We start from the raw sequence: 25,499 nt of genomic DNA on the forward strand, positions 1-25,499 counted from the left end.
GTTTGGGACTTTATAATTATGGCTGGGGCCATTAATCTTGGAGCCTCCCTTTTTTATTATATCTGAGATTGAGACTGAGTTTCTGTTACAGATTGCTGGCCTGTAGCAGCTAGTTGTGGAGATGAGACATCTCTGAGACAGGTAACAAAGAAAAATGGGTAACAAATGGCAAAAGATTAGGTGGCTCTGTGGCACTATATTAAACAAACTCTTCTGAGGTATGGCAGCCAGAAGTCTCATCTTGTGTTACTTCCATTTTTTTCCTCTCCTTCCTTCTCTCTCTCTCTCTCTCTCTCTCTCTCTCTCTCTCTCTCTCTCTCTCTCTCTCTCTCTCTCTCTCTCTCTCTCTCTTTTTGTGTGTGCATATGTGTAACTCTAAGGCTTCACACTTAAAATAAAACCAATCAACATTAACAAATAGGAGCACATTTCTAAAATGCTGCTGTAAGCCTGAGGAATGAAAATGTGATTTTAACACTGATGGAGTCTAAAAAAAATTGACCCAAAAGGAATTATAGTAAATAATAAGCCAAAAATTCCTAGGTATAGAATGTTTTTATTAATTCAACTTTGAAGTTCACACACAAAAACCAAACTTCAAGGATAATGGATTTATAATATATTTTTATAACCCAATTCCATCCACAAGCTATTTCAGTGGAATTTCTTCTAGATGTACAAGTAGACTGACCTCAAAATTAAATTATCATTTATAAGAACAAAGAGAGTGTGCAAATCACTGCATACACATTTGTTGTATTCTATTGCAAACTATTTATGATTAAGTATCAGCCCAACTGCCTATTGTTCAGCATACTTTTCTGAAAAGTATTTTTGTCTTGCAGTTGTCCAACATGAAAGTTCTTCAGATAGAATCAAAATCCTTGTCAGCTAACAAATTAAAGTATTAGTCATAGCTTAGACATATTGAAAAGTTGTTATATGTGAAGTATGGTTTTAGGCAATCCATTTCTCATGGTATCCTTTGAAGGAAAACCCTACTATAGGTTGTGAAAACGACGCCAAATATGTTTAATAACTTGCACAAGATTACCCAGTAAGTAAAAATCCTGGGAGAGGAGCCCACACATATTAGCTCTAGAGATAACACTCTTTACCAATCCAACAAAGTATCTAACTTATACTAAAAAGATCCAGCAATGGTGCAGTATTTGGGAAAAAGAAGGACTGAACACCCAAAACAGATTACAATACACATAGGAAAATAAGATTAATGTCACAGTAAGACCTGGTTTGTGTTGGGGTTAGTGCAAATACTACAGTTCATTGGACTTTTGAAAGGCAGGAAACTCTTAGGCAAGGATGTTGAATGAGACACTGATTCAAGTTACTTAGGGAATGATTTACATAGCATTTGAAAGATGATTTGGGGTTTCTTGTCAAAATCTTTAATGTATGTGATGCATGAGCAGAATTTATCCCATGACGATGGGCAGAGTGGACAGTGCCCAGGTGTGTGGTGGGAACATGAAAGACATTGCCCCTCTCGAACTCACTGCCTGTGCTCATGAACAAGCAGGTGCATATGGTTACCAAAGATGATGGAAAGTTAAGAAAAGGCAGAATAATATTTAGGATAGGACGCAGAATGGTAATATTTTTATAGGAGGAACAGATTTCAATTATAAAGACTGAAAATAATAAAAACTAACATTTGTGAAACAGTTCTAATGTGGAAGGCACTATTTCAAATATTTTAATAATTTCCCCAACTTATTCTCATGTGAGAAAAATGAGGAACAGAGGAGTAAAGCAACTGTAGACAGAGACCCACATCGTCTGCTTAAGCTGAATCTAGAGTTTGCTCTCAGTCACTAGGTTGCCCATAAAGCAAAAATTGAGGAGTCACTGTGCAGAGGTGAAGATTCAGGGGTTTTGCCTTGGAACAGGTTCAGGTAAACTGTTTCAGTAGGAGGGATAAGGACCAGAAAGAAAAACAGTGATGTCTAATTTTTCTGTGTTTATGATTACACATATGCATATTTTAAAAGTATTCAACAGTGCTGCACTCTTACTCTGAATCTGTTATCAATAAAACAATATTTTTCTTTCTTTTTTTTTTTTTAAAGTCTGGATCCATTACATGTACTAATAAAAATGATTTGCTCTTTCATAGAATGTCATAAAACTTCATGATATTAATTTATCTTCCACTACAGAACCAAAGCAGACAGATACCTGTCAAATAAACAGTTAACTATAAGTACCCTTAGACACTTATTTGATTTAAAATAAATAGCAAGTCTTTTCAATAAAATGTAATATTTAAAATTATACAGCTTAATGAAATTTAAAAATGGAGAAGTGATGCTTCTTCAACACTGCATTGCCTTTAAAATCTTTTAGATTTATCATCGGCATTTTCTTAGCAAAGTCAATCTCTTTATTCTGGAAAACGTACTTTGGCATATAATTTAAGTAACTAGTTGAATGCTGTATTGTAGTTCTTAAGTATACAGTTTGAATTGATTCTATAGAAAATATTTTTGAAAAAACAACCTAGATCAAAATCTTTGTTCAATAAAATGAGAAGGGATAGGAGAATAAAAGTGGTTGATCAGAGGACCTACTTTTAAGATGGCTTTTCCTTTGTGCATTTTTATTCAAGCATTTGTAATTCTTTTATGTATTTCCCTTACTTGTATTTTAAGAATTTTAAGAGAAATGTCACTGCATAATTTTCTCCCTATTTTTTCTTCCTTACTTAAAAGAGCACCTACAATTGGCAAAAGAATCACCTCTAAATAGAACATAATTTGTTCTTGCCAGGCAGCAAAGAATTGAATTGAAGTTGCGTACAGCTGCTTGTAAGCATCTAGGCTTGAATGATTGCTAAGTGGGTTAGCAACTTCATCCCCATATTCATTGTCCCCAAGCTCTGGGCAGATATACCACACCCATGACCCTCACCCCAGGAAACCAACCATTTCTCCCCACCTCTGCTGCACTTCTTGAAATAAGCGTGGTTCAGTGAGAGGACACCAATAGCAGAGGGGGACACACATAAAACTTCTTAGCAAATGTTATGAAAAGGGAAACCTGCATGACTACACTAAATTTATATTTCATTTATATGTAATCATCTTCCTTTTGCTTCTTTGCTTTCTTCAAGTGTGAGGAGTTGGAGGAAAAAAAAAAGGAAATAGGGCTCTTTAAATATTACTTAATTGGGAAATGGATTCTATGAAGCCACTTTCACTAGTAAATAAGGATGAAAGTGTGCATGGTAACAAAATCTGTGAGTGATGGCTACAGAGCAGGACAGGCCATGATCGCTCTTGCCCATTACAGAGAAAACGAATCAGAGAGAAACAGAAGCGGGTAGATCTGAGCAGTCATGTAATTGTCGTTCAATTTATTCAGTTGTCGCCAACAACAAATATACAATCAAGGCTTTATATTTTTTAAAAATCAACTATGGAGTGCTTCGTAAAACTCTCTGCATTAATTAGATAGGTACTAAGTAATTGAATCAATATGCAATATTATTCAGTAAAGATATTTCTTGCTTTGATTAAATGTAACTCAGTTTTATTAATCTAGCATTTCAACCTCTTTCAGGCTTAGGATTCCTTGAAAATCCTCATATAACTGGATGATTAAAGCTGTACATTAAAGTGTGTATTTTCAAAAATTGGAATGTTACTAGATGTTTCTTAAAGCAAATCACATTGATGTCCCTTATTTTGTAGTTTGTGACACAAAATATTTTGGAATTAAAACATGTTCAAAGTGAACTTAATCATATTTTATATTTAGTATTAAAGGAAATGTGCAATATAGAGTTGTTCAGGACAAGGAAGGGTAACAAGAAAAGAGTTTTTAAGTTCCCAAAATCTTCAATTCTAATTTAGAAGCTCACATTTAAAAAAAAAAATTAGTTTGAGTTCTTCTTTTCCAATTCGTATCCCTTTAATTTCTTTGGTTTGTCTAATTGCTCTGGCTAGAGTCTCAAGAACGATGTTAAATAGAAGTGGTGAAAGAGGGCATCCCTGCCTTCGCTGATGACATGATTATATATTTAGAGGAACCTGGAAATTCCACCAGAAAACTCTTAGAACTCATAAGTGAATTTAGTGAAGTAGCAGGTTACAAGATCAATGCCCATAAATCCAACGCATTTTTATACATAAGTGATGAATCTTCAGAAAGAGAAATTAGGAAAACTTCCCCATTCACAATAGCCTCGAAAAAAATAAAATACTTGGGAATCAATCTCACAAAAGAGGTGAAAGACCTCTACAATGAGAACTATACAACACTAAAGAAAGAAATTAAAGAACACCTTAGAAGATGGAAAGATCTTCCATGTTCTTGGATAGGAAGAATTAATATTGTCAAAATGGCCATACTACCTAAAATGCTATACAAATTCAATGCAATTCCAATTAAAATCCCAATGGCGTACCTTACAGAAACAGAGCAAGCAATTATGAAATTCATCTGGAAGAATAAGAAACCCAGAATAGCTAAAGCAATCCTTAGCAGGAAGAGTGAAACAGGGGGTATTGCAATACCAGATCTTCAACTCTACTACAAAGCAATAGTAACAAAAACGGCATGGTATTGGTACCAAAATAGAAAGGTAGATCAATGGTACAGAATAGAGGACACGGACACAAACCCAAATAAATACAATTTTCTCATACTAGACAAAGGGGCCAAAAATATGCAATGGAGAAAAGATAGCCTCTTCAACAAATGGTGCTGGGAGAATTGGAAATCCATATGCAACAGAATGAAACTAAACTCATATCTCTCACCATGCACGAAACTAAACTCAAAATGGATTAAGGACCTCGGAATCAGACCAGAGACCCTGCAGATTATAGAAGAAAAAGTAGGTCCAAATCTTCACCTTGTTGGTCTAGGATCAGACTTCCTTAACAGGACTCCCATAGCACAAGAAATAAAAGCTAGAATCAACCACTGGGATAGATTCAAACTAAAAAGCTTTCTCTCAGCAAAGGAAACTATCAGCAATGTGAAGAAAGAGCCTACAGAGTGGGAGAATATCTTTGCCAATCATACTTCAGATAGAGCACTAATCTCCAGAATCTATAAAGAACTCAAAAAACTCTACTCCAAGAATTCAAATAATCCAGTTGACAAATGGGCCAAGGAAATGAATAGACACTTCACAGAAGAAGATCTACAAGCAATCAACAAACATATGGAAAAATGTTCAATATCTCTAGTAATAAGAGAAATGCAAATCAAAACCACCCTAAGATTCCATCTCACCCCAATTAGAATGGTGATTATCAAGAATACGAGCAACAACAGGTGTTGGCGAGGATGTGGGGAGAAAGGTACACTCATACATTGCTGGTGGGGCTGCAAATTAGTGCAGCCACTCTGGAAAGCAGTGTGGAGATTCCTTAGAAAACTTGGAATGGACCCTCCATTTGACCCAGCTATCCCACTCCTTGGCCTATACCCAAAGGACTTAAAATCAGCATACTACAGAGATACAGCCACATCAATGTTCTTAGCTGCTCAGTTCACAATAGCCAGACTGTGGAACCAACCTAGATGCCCTTCAATTGATGAGTGGATAAAGAAACTGTGGTATATATATACAATGGAATATTACTCAGCCATGAAGAATGATAAAACTGTGGCATTTGCAGGGAAATGGATGAAATTGGAGAATATTATGCTAAGTGAGAGAAGCCAATCTCAAAAAGCCAAAGGACGAATGATATCGCTAATAAGTGGATGATGACACATAATGGGGGGAGGGAAGGGTTAGTGTTAGGGTTAGAGTTAGGGTTAGGGAGGGGGGCAAGTATGGAGGAAGGAAGCACTGTATAGAGGGAAAAGAGGGGTGGGAGGGTTGGGGGGAAGGGAAAAAATAACAGAATGAATCAAACGACATTACTCTATGGAAATTTATGATTACACAAATGGTATGCCTTTACACCATGTACAAACAGAGAAGCAACATGTATCCCATTGTTTACAATAAAATAAAAATAAATAAATAAAAAAAATTAGAAGTTTCTACTTCAAAGAAAAGCTGATTTTTCTGATTACTTGGTCTACTCCAGCAGTGCAAAAATCTTTTTCATAATATTAGTGAATGTTAGTTGAATCATCATATATATTTTTCAATTAAAATTCACTTTTATTAGTGAACAGGCTTATTAAAATTAACTTTGAATTTCAGAGAAATAATAAGATCTAAATGCTGTCTTCACATGGACAAATGAGCCCCAGAAAGTCATTATTTCACAAAACCTCCATGTCTTCTCCTTTCACTGGACATGAGCACATGTGCTATTACTAAAAACTGCAAACTGCTGAGACTCTAAATGGGGTTCTTAATACTTACCTTACAATATATGAGAATCAGAGAAATAGAGTCTTAAAGTATGGGTGATAGACTATGCCCAGGTCTTCACAGGCACTGAAAGGCATGCTATTGTTATTTTTGAAATTAGTGGCATAGATATTTCACATAACAATTGTACACGTTATTTAAGAAGACTCGTGGATTTGGTAGTTGACTTATTTGTAGCAAGTTCATATGTTCCACATCAGCATATGGCCAGCATTTTGTACATCATAATAGGCTTTGCTAATCCATTTACCAGCACAGAAATCCTACTCTAGGCCTGTGTTATGTTAATTGATAAAAGAACTTTGAGGACAGTCAGATTACCATCCCTAACCAAAATTCATTCAGGCAGAATCTTTCAGAGTGGATGCTTTTTTTTTTTTTTTTTTATTGTAAACAAATGGGATACATGTTGTTTCTGTTTGTACATGGTGTAAAGGCATACCATTTGTGTAATCATAAATTTCCATAGAGTAATGTCGTTTGATTCATTCTGTTATTTTTTCCCTTCCCCCCAACCCTCCCACCCCTCTTTTCCCTCTATACAGTGCTTCCTTCCTCCATACTTGCCCCCCTCCCTAACCCTAACTCTAATCCTAACACTAACCCTTCCCTCTCCCCATTATGTGTCATCATCCACTTATTAGCGATATCATTCGTCCTTTGGCTTTTTGAGATTGGCTTCTCTCACTTAGCATAATATTCTCCAATTTCATCCATTTCCCTGCAAATGCCATAGTTTTATCATTCTTCATGGCTGAGTAATATTCCATTGTATATATATACCACAGTTTCTTTATCCACTCATCAATTGAAGGGCATCTAGGTTGGTTCCACAGTCTGGCTATTGTGAACTGAGCAGCTATGAACATTGATGTGGCTGTATCTCTGTAGTATGCTGATTTTAAGTCCTTTGGGTATAGGCCAAGGAGTGGGATAGCTGGGTCAAATGGAGGGTCCATTCCAAGTTTTCTAAGGAATCTCCACACTGCTTTCCAGAGTGGCTGCACTAATTTGCAGCCCCACCAGCAATGTATGAGTGTACCTTTCTCCCCACATCCTCGCCAACACCTGTTGTTGCTCGTATTCTTGATAATCGCCATTCTAATTGGGGTGAGATGGAATCTTAGGGTGGTTTTGATTTGCATTTCTCTTATTACTAGAGATATTGAACATTTTTCCATATGTTTGTTGATTGCTTGTAGATCTTCTTCTGTGAAGTGTCTATTCATTTCCTTGGCCCATTTGTCAACTGGATTATTTGAATTCTTGGAGTAGAGTTTTTTGAGTTCTTTATAGATTCTGGAGATTAGTGCTGATGCATTCCCAAGTTTGAAAGTGTTAATTGCCAGTAGTTAGCTGAGGACATAAGGAACCTTGTGCTTGTTTGGTACTACACCATGCTTAGACAGAATCCCTGCTGGTCACTTTATGTTAAAATAATTTCTCTTCCAACAACAAGTAGTCATGAAGATTTAATGTTACTAGGGTGGCAACTGAATTCAAAAATACTTGGAAGTGCAATTTTTCCATTTCTAGAGCTCAAGCAATATGCTCAGGGGTACAGAGGAGTTAAATCTTTGGGCAAAGATTTTTGTTATTCTGAAAGGGTCCATTGCCTAAAGATTTTTTGTGAAACAGAAGCAAACTCTACCATTATTCTTAAGGAAACCTTGAATGCAAAAGTTAACATTCATGCAGAGGCTAAGTATACCATTTAATAGTTAAAATGAAAAATGTTACAGAATATGACCCTGACGAGTCAGATATTTTTCCTTTATAAATTTTGAGCTGAACTTCTCTGTTCCTAAAGAGGCTTTTCTTTCTCAAAATGTGTGCATGTGCCTGTGTGTGTGTGTGTGTGTGTGTGTGTCTGTGTGTGTGTTCTATTCAGCAATTGCTCACAAGAGACCAGTTGCTATAGTCAGTTCACACCATGTTTGTACATAAGCCAAATCTTTTCTTTGGATCATCATAGAAATGATATACAATTAGACTGGGCATAGGCTAGAATTACCTCTATCAGACTATTTTTATTCAGACATGCCTAAAATCTATAGAGTCAATAGTCAGATTTCCTGGAATTTTGAGACCTCTTGTTATATTAAATAAACCAACTAAAACAAAGATAACATATAATCAGAATTCATTAGGTCCTATTAGCTTTCTATTTTACTATTACTTATGTGATTAAGTTAACTAATAAATCTTGGATCTTTGTGGTGGAACTATCACATACACAGTGTGTTATGTGGGAATCTCTTCCAAAATCCATATAGATATCTATACAGGGAGGATGTTAAGATGTTTACTATAGAAATCAATCAACTATGAATTGGGGACTTTTCCCTGCTATCTGTTGGAGAGTACTTACTAACCATTTACCAGCATATTACTGACAAAGTGTAATTTGAGACTAAAGAATCTGTGCTTTGGGAAATGCATCAATGAGTCTCATCTAAGGGATCCAGGACATATTTGTGTCTGGTGAACACTTCTTCATGTAACAAATTTATGTTTCCAATAATTCAGAAACAGAGCACAAAAATGAACTTTGGCCTGAAAAGGAGGGAAAATAACCTAAAGGAAAAGAAAGGAGTTGGTCTTTTATGTCTTAAAATGACCAGAGGGTCTTTTGAATTCAGGGATAGCTTCACCTGAGAGACACGGGCAGGGACATTTGGGCCATTCTTATTATTAATAAAATCATGTTAATAACTAGTCTCATTTATATTTTGAAAGAATCAGGTCCAGAGGGTCCTAGAACAGATGAGGGAGAGCCTACCACAGAGTGACAACTGGAGTCTTGGTGAAAAAGGATGGAGGCTAGTAGTAAGAGGGTAAGGCCAGAGTGGGAAGCCTGTGGGATTTCTTGCAGATTAGAGGTGAGTTATTTGTAAAAGAGAAGTGGATAATCACGAGATTTTGAGGCCAATGTGTGAATATATGTGTGTGTAGACATTTAGGTAAAAGTCTTATTTTTATGTATTTATTGTATGCAATTGTATTTATTTTGATATGTTTACCTCTATGTAGTCATACATACAATTATTTGCAATGATACAGCATGCAACACATGAGGGCTAGGCTGAGCTCAGAAAGGTCTATAGTATGAGACAGTTGTGTACTGTCTCTCTTGGAGATGAAGCTAATTATTGCTGAGACATAGCCCATCACTTTCTAAAATGCAGGGATTACACTTTAAATTTACATATAAATATACTATTCGATGAAAAAGTTGATTAAGAAGAACCTATTACAAATGATCAAGATAAGAATCTGTCTTGGAAATTTGTTCAAAAAATGAAAAAATGCACTTTCATCCCTATGTACTGAGTAAGGAGAAAACCAGGTACACTGAGCTTACTGCTGGCTGTTATTAAATGAAGGTTTATTCACAGACTGAATTTTGGCTGATCTAGCAGTCTTCACCCTGTAAATGTAGCAAGAAGGACCCTCTCTGGTATGGGTTGAATACAAGTCCTTACTTTATCATTAACAGCATTAAAAATAGAATTAATATTAATATATTATGTTTTAAAATACTTTCCTGAATTTTGATGATTCTGCTTCCTAATATTTTGTTTAGAATAATTGCACTAGCATTCATATGCAACTCTTTGTTTTATTAAATCGAGTTCATGAAGAATCTATTTTAAAGGACTTTACAAAAATCTACCTTTTAGATTCATATGAATTCATTTATTCTTTTCAGTTTTTCACATTTTCTATTTCCCTAATTTAAGGATTTATTTAAAAAATATTTTAAAAACAGTATGTGATTTGATTCCATGTATATATTTACATAAATTTAGATATGTATGAGACACAAAAACTGAAGCTGTACTGAAAGGCACTGTGGGTTCATCTCATTGCTAATTTTTTTAAACCTTTACTACAGAGGTCCAAACTTAGATAAGTATTTGTTTTATGTAAATATTTTAATAATGAAGTAATAACAAAAGTTGATAAGGGAGCAAATTAAGTTAATTCTACTCTTTTTTGAGACTTATTTCTATACTAGCTTAAGAAAGATATATATATATATATATGTATGTATATACATATATGATAAAACATTCAATATTAGATTAGTTAAGCTGGGCAACTTTTAATACATGTTCAAGTTATTAAAATAAAAGCACAGTTTTTAAAAGGGGTGGGGGTTGTGGGGAGTGAGAGAAGAATGGAGGAACATTGGATTATGTAGAAGGAAATGAGAGGGGGGTATGAAAAATGGTGGAATGAGACAGACATCATGACCCTATGTACATGTATGATTACATGAATGGTATGAATCTACATCATGTACAACCATGGAAATGAAATGATGTACCCCATTTGTGTACAATGAATCAAAATGTAGTCTGTAAAAAATTTTTAGGGGGATCCAAGATGGTGGACTAGAGGGAGGCTGCGTTCCTTGTCACTCGGTAACGCTGGTTTCAAGTGGAGGGTGTCTGTTTCTTGGTGAGGCAGTTTTTGCTGCTTATTGATCTCCTGGTGTTTACCCCATTTGTCTGCTGTGATGACTTGCAATCTGCCAGCACATGGACGCCTTTTTTGAGAGCAGATTGCTCACTGTCAGGCGTCTGTCATCCGCCATTTGCCTACCTCTCGCCTGTCCATCGCCTATCTTACCCCTATCCATCACCCAACGCTCCAGGTTCACCTCCTGATCATCTGACAGCTGCCAGCAGATTGACTGCAGACAGCCAGTGGAGAACCAGCTGCCTGCTGTTGCCTGGAAGTTCACTGTTACAGTACCTACAGGTTTGATTACACATGGCTGCCGCCATTTTGAGACAACAGGCAGGCCCCGTAGGACCCTTGCCCAGACTGACTGAACCCCGTCTCCAGGATCCCTCAGCCCTACCGATCACTCCCTGCCTCTGGGGCCCTCACATCAAATGACTGCTCCCTGACGCCAGGACCCCCAGACCAACTGACTGCACCCTATCACTGGGAACCCAGATGACTGACTGCACCAGGCCTCCAGGATCCCACAACTACACCAAACACACCGGACCTCCAGAACCCCTGCCAGACCAACTGCATCCCATCTCCAGGACCTCCAGCTGACCACGTCCACCCCTGAGCTGCAGCTCCCCCTTTGCCAACACATTTTGAAGCCAGAGCGACCACCTTGTATAATCCTGGAAGCCGTAGCTCCAATCTTTGGGTGGGGCAAATCCCATCCTGCGACACCTGCTGGAGGCTTGAAGCTCATTGTCAGGTACCTCTCATACATCAGGCTACTGAACACTGGGAGGTTTCATTAGTATATGACTGTTATACAGTAGATTTTCTTTTTTCTCCTTTTTAAAAAACTAAGTTTTTATTTCTTTACTTTCCTTGCTTTCTTTTCCTTTTGTTTACCTGTTCACTCAGAGTCTCTTTCTCCCTTTTTTGCATGCTAACATCCAATTTCTTTTGATTACACTCTCACCCTTTCTATTTTCTAGAACTTCTATATACTCTTTTCTTATCCCATTAACAGCCACATTCTACATCCATCTGCATCCTCTTTGTCCTCCATTAGAAACTGCAGACCTTAATGAAAACCTGTTTGTTTTACCAAAGATAAATTTGAACTCATTTTGTTTATTATGACAATTTTGTTATTGTCCCCATAGGGGCTATTTGGTCTTGAATTGCATAGTGTCTGATTTGGGCACTGCTAATATTGATCTCCCCTTAAAGAAAGGGTTTTGGAAACATATAGAGCCACTATAAGCCTATAGGGAAAAATCTGCAATACCCCAGATCTGCACTGCTAGAGGGAAAGTAACATGAACAACATGAAAAAACAAGGGAAGAAAATGATCCAAACAAATCTAGATTCTATGGTAATAGAATCCAATGACAGTATGTTAGAAGAAATGTCAGAAAAGGACTTCAGATTATACATGATTAAGATGATTCGTGAGGCAAAGGATGAGATAAGAGAGCAAATGCAGGCAATAAATGATAATACCAATAAGCTGAAAGAGCACCTTCAGGAAGCAAAAGATCATTTCAATGAAGAGATAGAGATTCTCAAAAAAAAAAAAAAAAAAAAAAAAAAAAAAAAAAAAAAAAAAAAACCAAACAGAAATCCTTGAAAAAAAAGAAAGGAGACAATAAACCAAATAAAAAACTCACTGGAAAGCATCACCAACAGACTAGACCACTTGGAAGACAGAACCTAGGACAATGAAGACAAAATATTTAATCTTGAAAATAAAGTCGCCCAAACATAGAATATGGTAAGAAATCATGAACAGAATCTCCAAGAACTATGGGACATCATGAAAAGACCATATTTAAAAATTATCGGGATTGAGGAAGGCACAGAGATACAAACCAAAGGAATGAACAACCTATTCAATGAAATAATATCAGAAAATTTCCCAAACCTGAAGAATGAAATGGAAAATCAAATACAAGAGGCTTACAGAACACCAAATGCACGGAATCACAACAGATCCACACCAAGGCATATTATAATGAAAATGCCTAACATTCAAAATGAAGATAGGATTTTGAAGGCCACGAGAGAAAAGCATCAGATTACATATAGGGGGAGACCAATACAGATAGCAGCCGACTTCTCAACCCAGACTCTAAAAGCTAGAAGGACCTGGACCAACATATTTCAAGCTCTGAAAGAACATGGTTGCCAACCAAGAATCCTATACCCAACAAAACTAACCTTCAGATTTGAAGATGAAATAAAATCCTGCCATGATAAACAAAAGCTAAAAGAATTTACAAATAGAAAGCCTGCCCTACAGAATGTTCTCAACAAAATATTCCATGAAGAGAAAATGAAAAACAACAATGGAGGTCAGCAAAGGGAGGAACTACCTTAGAGAAAAACTACTCAAAGGAGAAACCAAGCCAACTTAAAAACCAAAAATAAGCCAAATGACTGGGAATACAAATTATTTCTCAATATTAACCCTGAACGTTAATGGCCTAAACTCATCAGTCAAAAGACATAGACTGGCAGAATGGATTAAAAAGAAAGACCCAACAATATGCTGCCTGCAAGACTCATCTCATAGAAAAAGACATCCACAGACTAAAGGTGAAAGAATGGGAAAAAACCTACCATGCACATGGACTCAGTAAAAAAGCGGGGGTTTCCATCCTTATATCAGATAAAGTGGACTTCAAGCCAAAGTTAGTGAGAAGGGATAAAGAAGGACATTTCATACTGCTTAAGGGAGCCATAAATCAGGAAGACAAAACGATAGTAAATATTTATGCCCCAAACAATGGTGCATCCCTGTACATCAAACAAATCCTTCTCAATTTCAAGAATCACATAGACCACAACACAATAATTCTGGGCGACTTTAACGCACTGCTGTCACCACTAGATAGATCTTCCAAACAAAATCCAACCAAAGAAACCATAGAACTCAATAACACAGTCAATAACCTAGACTTAATAGACATATATAGAATATTCCATCCATCAACGAGCAGATACACTTTCTTCTCAGCAGCATATGGAACCTTCTCAAAAATACACCATGTGTTATGCTACAAAGCAGCCCTTAGGAAATGCAAAAAAATAGAGATACTGCCTTGTGTTCTGTCAGATCATAATGGACTGAGAGTAAAAATCAATGACAAAATAAAAAAAGGAAATTACTCCAACACTTGGAGACTAAATAATATGCTATTGAATGAAACATGGATAACAAAAAACATCAGGGAGGAGATTAAAAAATTCTTAGAGGTCAATGAGAATGATGATACAACATATCAAAATCTCTGGGACACTATGAAAGCGGTACTAAGAGGAAAATTCATTGCATGGAGCGCATTCCAGAAAAAAATGAAAAGTCAACTATTAAATGACCTAACATTACAGCTCAAAGCCCTAGAAAAAGAAGAAGAGAATAACAGCAAAGTAGTACAAGACAGGAAATAATTAAAATCAGAGCTGAAATCAATAAAATTGAAACAAAAGAAACTATTCAAAAAATTGACATAACAAAAAGTTGGTTCTTTGAGAAACTAAACAAAATAGATAAACCCTTAGCCACACTAACAAAGAGAAGGAGAGAGAAGACTCAAATTACTAAACTACATGATGCAAAAGGAAATATCACGACAGACACCACTGAGATACAGAACATAATAAGAAGCTACTTTGAAAATCTATATTCCAACAAAATAGAAACTACCAAAGACATTGACAAATTTCTAGAGACATATGCTCCTCCCAAACTGAACCAGGAGGACATACACGATTTAAACAGATCCATATCAAGCAATGAAATAGAAGAAGCCATTAAAAATCTACCATCCAAGAATAGCCCAGGACCAGACGGATTATCTGCCGAGTTCTACAAGACCTTCAAAGAAGAACTCATTCTAATACTTCTCAAAGTATTCCAGGAAAGAGAAAAGGAGGCTCATTCTATGAAGCTAATATCACCCTCATACCCAACCCAGGAAAGACACATCAAGGAAAGAAAATTTTAGACCAATATCCTTGATGAATATAGATGCAAAGATCCTTAACAAAATATTGGCAAACCGTATCCAAAAACATATTAAGAAAATTGTGCACCATGATCAAGTGGGGTTCATTCCTGGAATGCACGGATGGTTCAACATTCATAAATCAATAAACATGATCCATCATGTCAGTAGACTTAAGGATAAGAATCATATGGTTATTTCAATTGACGCAGAAAAAGCGTTCAACAAAATACAACACCCCTTCATGCACAAAACACTAGAAAAAATAGGGATAGTAGGAACATACCTGAACATTGTAAAGGCTATTTATGCTAAGCCCATGGCCAACATCATTCTTAATGGAGAAAAACTGAAACCATTACCTTTAAAAATGGGAACAAGACAGGGATGTCCTCTTTCACCACTTCTATTCAACATTGTCCTCAAAACTCTAGCCAGAGCAATTAGGCAGACTAAAGTAATTAAATGGATACAAATAGGAAAAGAGGAACTTAAGCTGTCACTATTTGTGGATGACATGATTCTATATTTAGAGGATCCAAAAGCTCCTCCAGAAAACTTCTAGACCTCATCAATTAATTCAGCAAAATAGCAGGCTATAAAATCAACACACATAAATGTACAGCATTTTTATATGCAAGCGATGAAACAGCTGAAAGGGAAATGAGGAAAACAACTCCATTTGCAATAACCTCAAAAAAATAAAATACTTGGGCATCCATCTAACCAAAGAGGTAAAAAATCTCTACAATGAAAACTACAAAACACTGAAGAAAGAAATTAAGGAAGACCTTAGAAGATGGAAAGATCTTCCATGTTCTTGGATAGGCAGAATTAATATTGTCAAAATGGCCATACTACCAAAAGTGCTATACAGATTCAATGCAATTCCAATTAAAATCCTAATGACGTACCTCACAGAAATAGAGCAAGCAATCATGAAATTCATCTGGACAAATAAGAAACCCACAACAGCTAAAGCAATTCTTAGCAGGAAGAATGAAACAAGGGGTATCGCAATACCAGAACTTCAACTATACTACAAAGCAATAGTAATAAAAACAGCATGGTATTGACACCAAAATAGACAGGTAGATCAATGGTACAGAATAGAGGACACGGACACAAACCCAAATAAATACAATTTCCTCATATTAGACAAAGGTGCCAAAAATATGCAATGGAGAAAAGATAGCCTCTTCAACAAATGGTACGAGGAAAACTGGAAATCCATATGCAACCAAATGAAACTTAACCCCTATCTCTCACCCTGCACAAAACTCAACTCACAATGGATCAAGGACCTTAAAATCAGACCAGAGACCCTGCATCTTATACAAGAAAAAGTAGGTCCAAATCTTCACCTTGTTGGTTTAGGATCAGACTTCCTTAACAGGACTCCCATAGCACAAGAAATACAAGCAAGAATCAACAACTGGGATAGATTCAAACTAAATAGCTTTCTCTCAGCAAAGGAAACTATCAGCAATGCAAAGAGATAGCCTACAGAGTGGAAGAATATCTTTGTCACTCATACTTCAGATAGAACACTAATTTCCAGAATATATAAAGAACTCAAAAAACTCTACACCAAGAATACAAATAACCCAATCAACAAATGGGCTAAGGAAATGAACAGACACTTCACAGAAGAAGATGTACTAGCAATCAACAGATATATGAAAAAATGTTCAACATCTTTAGTAATAAGAGAAATGCAAATCAAAACTACACTAAGATTCCATCTCACCCCAATTAGGATGGTGATTATCAAGAATACAAGCAACAATAGGTGTTGGAGAAGATGTGGGGGAAAAGGTACACTCATACATTGCTGGTGGGACTGCAAATTAGTGCAGCCACTCTGGAAAGCAGTGTGGAGATTCCTTAGAAAACTTGGAATGGACCTACCATTTGACCCAGCTATCCCACTCCTTGGCCTATACCCAAAGGACTTAAAATCAGCACACTACAGAGATACAGCCACATCAATGTTCATAGTGCCTCAATTCACAATAGCCAGACTGTGGAACCAACCTAGATGCCCTTCAATTGATGAATGGATAAAGAAACTGTGGTATATATATATACAATGGAATATTACTCAGCTATAAAGAATAATAAAATTATGGCATTTGCAGGCAAATGGATGAAATTGGAGAATATCATGTTCAGTGAGATAAGCCAATCTCAAAAATCCAAAAGAGGAATGATCTCACTGATAAGTGGATGATGACACTTAATGGGGAGTGGAAGGGGGGCAAGAATGGAGGAAGGAGGGACTGTATAGAGAGAAAAGAGAGTTGGGAGGGGTGGAGAGGACGGAAAAAATAATGGAATGAATCAAACATCATTACTCTAGGTAAATATATGAATATGCAAATGGTATGCTGTTACTCCAAGTACAAACAGAAACAACATGTATTCCATTTGTTTACAATAAAAATAAACCACATTAAGAGTTAAAAGCTTCACTGTCACCTCATGTGGGCTTGTCCTAGTTGACCACTCCTTTGCTGGCAGCTCAGCCCTGGCTCAGCTCAGCTCTCCACACTCCCCCATTATAGATGAGGAAACAGAGGTACTGGGAGAACAAATGTCTTGCCCCAGTTCAAAGAGCAAGACAGCAGCAGTGTCAGGTTTCAAACAAGGCAGTGTAGGTCTAAAATCTATTCTCTGAACTACACAATCTTCCCTGTTGAGAAATATCATTTTCTATTTTTCCATATTAATGTTCTGATGAATTCCATTTGCTTGATTTTTAGAGGGCAACTTACTTCCATCATTTTGATATTCTTGTGGTAATGGAGGTTGTTATTATAGTGTTGCAAGTAAATGAAATATCATTCACTGTATGATGACTACTCTTTGAAGGTTTAATTTATTAAGCCATATTTATGGACATGTATAAGAATGTTAGAATGTGGCATCATAATGGGATCAGGGTTGTATGTAAAAGTACAATTTAAAAAAAAAAATGTGCATTTCCCTCACTGTCCTGAAGTTTGGGTTAAATACATTCTGGAAAATACAGCTTGTTTATTATTCCTAAATCACATATTTTTGAAGAAATAGTGTCATTTCAAATCATTTTGGTAGACATTTCAAATGCTTTCTTTATTGTTTTAACTATACCCCAAATAAAAGTCAATAAAAAGTCAGGTTGATCTTAAGAAGATTGTTTTTGTATTAAGAATTATTTCTGCACAAAAAGCATATATGAAGAAATAATTTTGCAATATGGATTAATACTCAACTATTCTCAAATTCCTTACGTCAAAATTGTGTGATCTGTACATAATCTCAAGTATAACACATTAATGCCTCTTATTAAACACCAAAGGAAAAGCACACATATTTTATCTGATAATTATTACACATGTGCATTGTAATATAAGTAGAACATAAATATAGAAATTTTGTAGCTCATTTCAGTATAAATTAAATTAAGTTCCCAGATATAGATTGCCAGTCATTGTCTGGATTTACTTCTGACTCATTCTTTTTTATGTAAATGACAGATAAAAAATTGGATTCATATGACTTTCCTATTTATAAACTGTTATGGTTTGAACTTTTTGTCCTTCTCCAAATTCATGATGAACCTTAATCCCTAATATAACAGTGTTGGGAGGTGGGGCCCAATAGAAAGTGATGGGTGGGCGCTCTGTCCTCATGGATTAATGCTACCATAGCACTCAAGGTTTGTGGGAGTGCGTTTTTCTTTTCCATTCTTCTGCCCTAGGAGAAACAACACTCCTCCCTTCTGTATGATGGGGCCTTTCTGGGGCCATTTTGGAGCGAATACTAGCCTCTAGCAGATGGATTTCTTAGCCACTAGAATTGTCCCTAATAAATTATCAGTCTTATGTATTTTGTAACTATATGAACTAAAATATGAACTTATCTTTTATTTTTTTTTCAGTAAATGTGTTATCCATCTAATATGTGCTATGACAGAGAAAAACATGATGTATTCAGTCTTGTTCACAAGGTGCTTCCATTTCAAAATGCAAGACCAAATGCCAGTTTTTATCTTTGGTCATTAAGGGACCTCAAGGGAAAGGACACCTAATCTAGCCTGGAGAAGGGGATGCTTCTTAGAGGAGATGACACCTGATAGATGACTTAAAGCAGACTATCTGGCAAAGATAAGAGAAAGGGAAGCACAAAGAAGTTGTGATTTCAACCTACAGAGTTGAAAAACAGGCAGGAATTTCCTGAAAATTCTAAGCCATTGGGCTTTGTTTAGACTTGACCTTATATTAATCACAGTGACAGGGTTTAAGACAGGGTCATGGTTAGATTTCACTGAACAGAGCTCTTTCAAACATTTTGTCAGGTGAATTGATCAGGATTGGAAGAAGCAAGGAGAGTAATTAAGCACAGGAGCTCCTAACCAGGAGGCCTATGACCCCTTCAAGGGTTTTGGATAGAATTTAAGAGATCTTGAACTTGAATGGAGAAATGTTTCTATTTATTCATAATTTTGGTAAAAAATAAATGCAAGCTCAATCATTTTTATGAGTATAGTTCATTAATGTTAGGTATAGTTACATTGTCATACAATGGATCTCAAGAACTTTTTCATCTGGAAAATTGGAACTATATACCCATTCAAGAGCCATTTCATTCACCCTTGCCTCCAGGCCCTAACAACTCATTCTACATTCGGTTTAAGTTTCACTACTCGAAATACAGTATTTGTCTTTTTGTGAATGGCTTATTTCCTTAGGCAGGATAAAGCTAATATTCAAAGTATAGCCAATTCATTATTATCAGTGTGGTGTCATGCAGTGCATATCATGTGTCAGCAAGTAGAACTACTATGTAAGCAATAAAACTTTGGTAACAATTGGTGGTTAATTTGCAAAGGACCATTGGTTATGAACTCACTTTGCATTCATAATTTTTGCACCTGCAATTATTTGCATGCAAAAAAAAAGTACAGCCACAATTGCCTAATTATAGGCACAACCATCCAAATTAGCCTTCAAAAAAGAACAGCACAAAGAGATACCATCTGTGAAAGTACAGCAAACCCCTCAGACCTTTCCTGCTCCAAATCCTGTAAGGCTGATGGGCACATTTCCCTTTTGGCTTCTGTCTCAAGTTTTATTCTTGCCTGATCTCATTCATGCCTTACAGCAAGTCATTCTGGTGAGCTAAGAGGAGTCCATGGGCCCTTCCTCTTATCTAACCAATATGCTTCCTCCCTCTCCAATCTAATGTCTACCATAGTATGAGAAAACTGAAAACAGAAGCCCTTTCTGAAGTGTTTCATTTGCATTGTTAGCGCAAGGGGATTCAATTTTTTACTCACATGAATTTTACACAGAAGGTAACTTGAATACTGTAAAGACAGAATCTTTTACAAATTTCTACTTAAGGTGACAAGAAAATGATGTTACCCTACTTTTTCAAAGAAGGTTTTAGCCATTTATTAAAAACAGAACTGTCAGTTTTCATCAATTATATTCATATTTCCACATTATATTATTAGAACCACCATAGAATTTAATAATTGTCCCTTGGAGTTTGATTTTCCAACAAAAGCAACATAACATAATCTGTATAGCAAATAATTATTGAACTATGTGGAGACAGTTATGATTTCAGGTGAGGAATATATAATAATCACTGAGAAATTTAAAACCCAGTTTAATTCTTGATAAAGTTTCTGTTCTCATTCAAATGTCAGTAATAATAAATGTGGGAACAACATAGCCTACATTATGAAAATGAAATAGATTCCAGAAAGAATAATTTTCAAAGGTTTTAATGACAGTGCAAATATTACTTACTTATGATTTAGACTTGTTACATACTTTAAATCTGAGAACTCCTCTGTGGTGTAAACAATATGCATTTTTAAATGGGGAATTAAGAAGATTATTAACCTAGGACAAAAATCAGAATGTAAATATGTTTCTTTTAGATGAAATCTGTATTTATGCTCAATGTACTGTGTGAAATTTTCATAAAGTATTAACATAAAGGCATTAGAGATAAATGAATGCTTGGGAATTCTAAGATCTTCACTAGTTTTTTTGGGTTTTTTTTTTTTTTTTTTTTGCTTGATAAACATAAATAGGAAGGTAAATTTTTATTCCACTACCTTTCACTCTGTGGTGGGAGTCATAGAAGTTGAAGCAGTAGTAGACTAGTAGACATCAGCCTTAAGTTTGTGGACAATGACACCCATGTTTGAACACTGGAAATAAGACTCAATGATTCAGATTGTGCAATAAGGAACCATGGCAAGAGAATGAGAATTTGTGAAGGGAAACCATCAATGCAAAACAGAAAATTAATTAGAAGTAAAAGATTGACAACCATATTTTCTTATCATATATAAATGAATATTTCAATGGATGCAATCCAAGTTCAAAATGTTATTAATGGCATGATAAAAATAAGTTGTTCATTTTCACAGGACAGAAGAACATTTTGAGATATAAAATAGATACTGGTACTCACATCCTGAGCTTCCATTTGTTGATACCAGAGTCAAGTTAGAAGGCCATGGATTTCTAACAATATCTTGCCAATGAATGGTGTCTGCATAACAAAGGAATTTGTTCTGGTCTACGTAGACTCCACCATTTAGAATTTCTGTAGTGAATAAACAAACAGATTTGTTCGCAAACTACTTGTTGATGAAAAATTAGTCAATAAAAATGGTTTACTCAGATATATTTTCAATGCTGAATTACAGCTATACTGTTAATCACCAAGATACTTCATAAAATGCTTCAATACATGATAGATGTTCATTATAGAAATTTGAAAAATGCAGAAAGAAGCAATAACCATTGAATCCTAACACTGAAAGAGAAACACTTTCAACATGTTGACATAGATATTATTAGTTTCTTTCTTGATTTTCCCCCTGTAACTGGTTTAATAGTATATAATATTCATAATCTATTAGTATGGTTTAATATTATATAGTTAAGAGTGACTAGTAATTTATTATGATTTCATATTATGCCGAGAATATAATATTCCAGAATAAAAATTAAACATCAATTATTTAATTGATGCGTTCTTATCTTATCATTCAAAAGTTTATCTCTGATTAGTCTTTAAAAAAATTTCCACAAATGCCATACTAAGGCCATAGAATGCGAATCATCTCAAGACTTTTCATGCAAATCATCAACTGTTCTTTCTAAAAGATTGTTTTAGTAAATGTGACATTGCCTGGAGTCAGTAGGTAAGTAATTAGTCTGACATGGAAGTTAAAATTAATGCCTCTATCAAAACTATGTTCTTTGTCATCTCAAACTGAGAGAGTAGAATTGCTAATTTTTCATTAGGAATAACACAAAGCCATATCTGCTAAAACCTCTCAGATACAGGACTGTATACAGGATTGTAGCTCAGTGGTAGAACACTTGCCTAGCACATGTGAGGTACTGGATTCCATCCCTAGTACTCATGAATCTGAAAATTCTCTTACAAATATGCACAGCATCTTCCTGCCTAATATTTACCTCATATCCTCCTTCTTGTACAAGAAAAAATATTTTAGAATCATTATGCATTAGCCCATTAAGTACTTACGAATTTTTAAAAATACATAGTTTATAAAGATACAAGATTATATTTTCTTGCAGAGTAAGAAACCTTAAGGTGGTGGTTGAAGACATTAATTTAGCTGCCTACCGCTGCCCACTTCCGCTCTGACATTCCCGCTCTGTATCCTGTTTTATTCATTCCAGACACAAGATGGCTGCTGTACCAAAGATATCTGATTTGAAGTGAAGGCTGGATGAAGACAGAAGAGACTTTCTCCTAGTAAAGTCCTGACATTGTGTACTGGGAAAAGATGTTCTCCTCAAGGACCGAATCTGCATTTTATTGATCAGAACAATGTTCTATGACTATTTCACAGGGATGAGGAAGCAATATTTTAGGGCCATCTTGGAATTACAACAAAACCCAAACCAGTAGGGGTGTTAGTGAGGAAGGGGAGAGACATGAATATTGGGAAGGCAACCAATTCTATCTCCCAGGGTAGCTTAGAAGAAGTCATCTCACTTGTGCAGTACACCAAGCCAATTTTTTAAAAGTCACCTTAAACCAAAGAGAAAAATAAAAGAATGAAAGGACTATCTGGCACCACAGAGGAATGCTTGTGGAAGCAAGATTGTTGAGCAAATTCAAAGTGTCTTCTAACATTGCATGTATAAAACCCACTAGATTAATGTTGATCTCACAGTTCTTTCCACATTTAAAATCAAACCTGTTCTCATCATCAATTCTTTCACTGACTATTGCTTCCATTTTCTCAGGAGAGGGGAAAAAAAGAAACAAAAAGAAATTAGATCATCTTTCTACTTCTAAAACCCAGTTCATTATTTTTCATGACCTAACCATACAATTTTCATCAAAGCAGAAGGGAGATGTAAGACGAAAGGAAGATTGTGAAAATGGATTTCTACATTAATGTTGGCATTAAGCTTCCATCTAAGAAGTGTGACGATCTCATACTAATAGCTTTCTCATGAGACATTAAGGTGACGCTCTCCAGGTCTAGGAATAATTCTTCATTAGGTGATAAAGAAAGGAGATTCTGACTGCTATCCAGGAAATGATGGCTATTTTTCAGTCTCCATTTGGAAAAATTCTACTTTTAAAAAACATGAAGAGAAAGATAATAGCTCAAACATTATGAAATATCTGTATTTTTCAGGAGTCACATTTTAATTCAAATTGTTCATACTGAAGAAACACGGGATCCATCTCCAACTTCTTATTGAAAAAATTTAAAATAGAATTATATTATACGGAATACTAATCTTATCAAATCCCTTTCTTCAACAATATTAATCTGTTACCACCGCTGACATTTGTTTCTTAGAAATATTCTGCTGAAGAGCATGGCTTATACTTGGAAAAGGGATTTGGAAAAGAGTCAATAATGCTAAGTATAATCTTACATGTAAAAATTTCAAATTAAGGTATAATCATGTTATAATCATGATCAACCAGATCATACTTTTTGCATCACAAATTCAAAAACCAGCATCTGCCAGCAATTCTAGTTAGGAACATTTATAAATTTATAACATTTAATGTTGGATAATTTAATTTATTTGTATGTTTGTATTTTTCCCCCAAATAGTCTTTTATCCTTTTGGTATACATCCTATTCTGCTGTTGAATGTCAAAACTCCATAAAGAATGTCTATTTGCATTGACATTTATAGAAGAGTTTTAACTTTATCTTGCATTCCCTTTTGGTTAACTTGATAATGTAAATATTTTCCAGAAATAATGATACAATTGCATTTATATATTTAAAATTTTTCTTTAATCTTATAACTTTAAAAAACTTCAAAATATTAATAAATTTTGTGAAAAAAATATTTGGTTAGGTTTATTTCTAGACTATGAAAATTCTAGGGAATAGATTCAGAGCAGTAAGAGTTCTTAGAGATGTACACCATTTACTTGACAGAAGAGATGCTGAATATTTCTTATACCTTGGCTGACTACAGAGGCTGTACTGTATTTTTTAAAAACAGAGTTTATAAAGAGAAAAGCTTTGTAAGGTGTTTATTCTATAAAATAGCAGTAAGCTATCTGCCTGTATTTAGCTCTATCTAAACACACACAAAAAATATTGCTTTCCCTAAGTTTTCTTAAGGTGAATTAGAAGGAATCACCTGCGTTATATGGACACTTTCCCTCACAATAACATGAAATAAAGTAATTAATAATTAAATTTTAAGACCAGAACAAAAGACACAATTTCTAATCCTAAAGAAAATAGGCAAACATGACAAAACTTTAATTGATATTCAGACAAAGATGTATATAGCCTGGAAGAGCTCAGAGAATTAAAAATTAAAAAATAACAAAAGGATGCTGAAAAGTGAATGTGCTCAATATAATCTCATTCTATTTTATTTCACTTCCACTGTAGAAAATATATCAGGATAAATTAGGAGAGACACAAATAGATTCTTGGTCATTTAATCAATTGGTAGAAAAAAACTGCTATGAGTTTTCTTATCATATTATATAAAAATATTTCCGGCAAGTTCACAAAACAGAACTGTCTCTTCTTAATAAATGTCATGCTTAAATATGGTTGGATACATCAGATATGACATCCTGCTAAAAAAGTATCATTTCATTACTGAAAAATTCCATTAAACACTTAAATATGTTTGTGTCTCAAACATTTCCTACTAGATTAATGCATGAAAGTCAAGTAAAACATGCCATGAATCTTTTTGTATTTAGAGTTAGTATATTGTAATCTACATTAGTCTTCAATAGGCCAAATTTAACTTATATATAGCAAACTATTTGTAACTGAAATATAATTAAACTAACTTTCATGAAGGCAAGAAGTATTTTTCAGTGCTGTCTCATCAAACCTAGGACAATAGTTACTCAGTGAGTACTTATTAGATGAACCTGGAGGAAAAATGTACCATGGGATTTATTTTCCACATTAGTAAGTTAACTCTGTTGTAGTTCCTAATTTTAAATTATATTTTGACTAAACAAAAGTAAGAATGAAAGTTACCTTTTCCCATGGATGCTCTATAGGTCACCTTAACTGATCTGTTTCATTAAATTAGGGGTTATTACTGTTTTGTTCAAAGCTGTAGTCCCAGTTCTAGTGGTA

At 35.2% G+C, this 25,499-nt stretch overlaps 1 protein-coding gene across 1 annotated transcript in view; it reads right to left on the reverse strand.

The window, feature by feature from the left end:
- The window catches only part of ERBB4 (erb-b2 receptor tyrosine kinase 4), a 1,167,248-nt gene that overhangs the window by 365,681 nt on the left and 776,068 nt on the right, over positions 1-25,499 (reverse strand). Inside the window, 1 exon segment of the mRNA XM_079135547.1 lies at positions 21,329-21,463. Coding sequence (XP_078991673.1) covers positions 21,329-21,463 — 135 coding nt within the window.

The sequence above is a fragment of the Sciurus vulgaris genome (assembly GCF_902686455.1).
Source record: "Sciurus vulgaris genome assembly, chromosome: 3".
NCBI classification, from domain to species: Eukaryota; Metazoa; Chordata; class Mammalia; order Rodentia; family Sciuridae; genus Sciurus; species Sciurus vulgaris.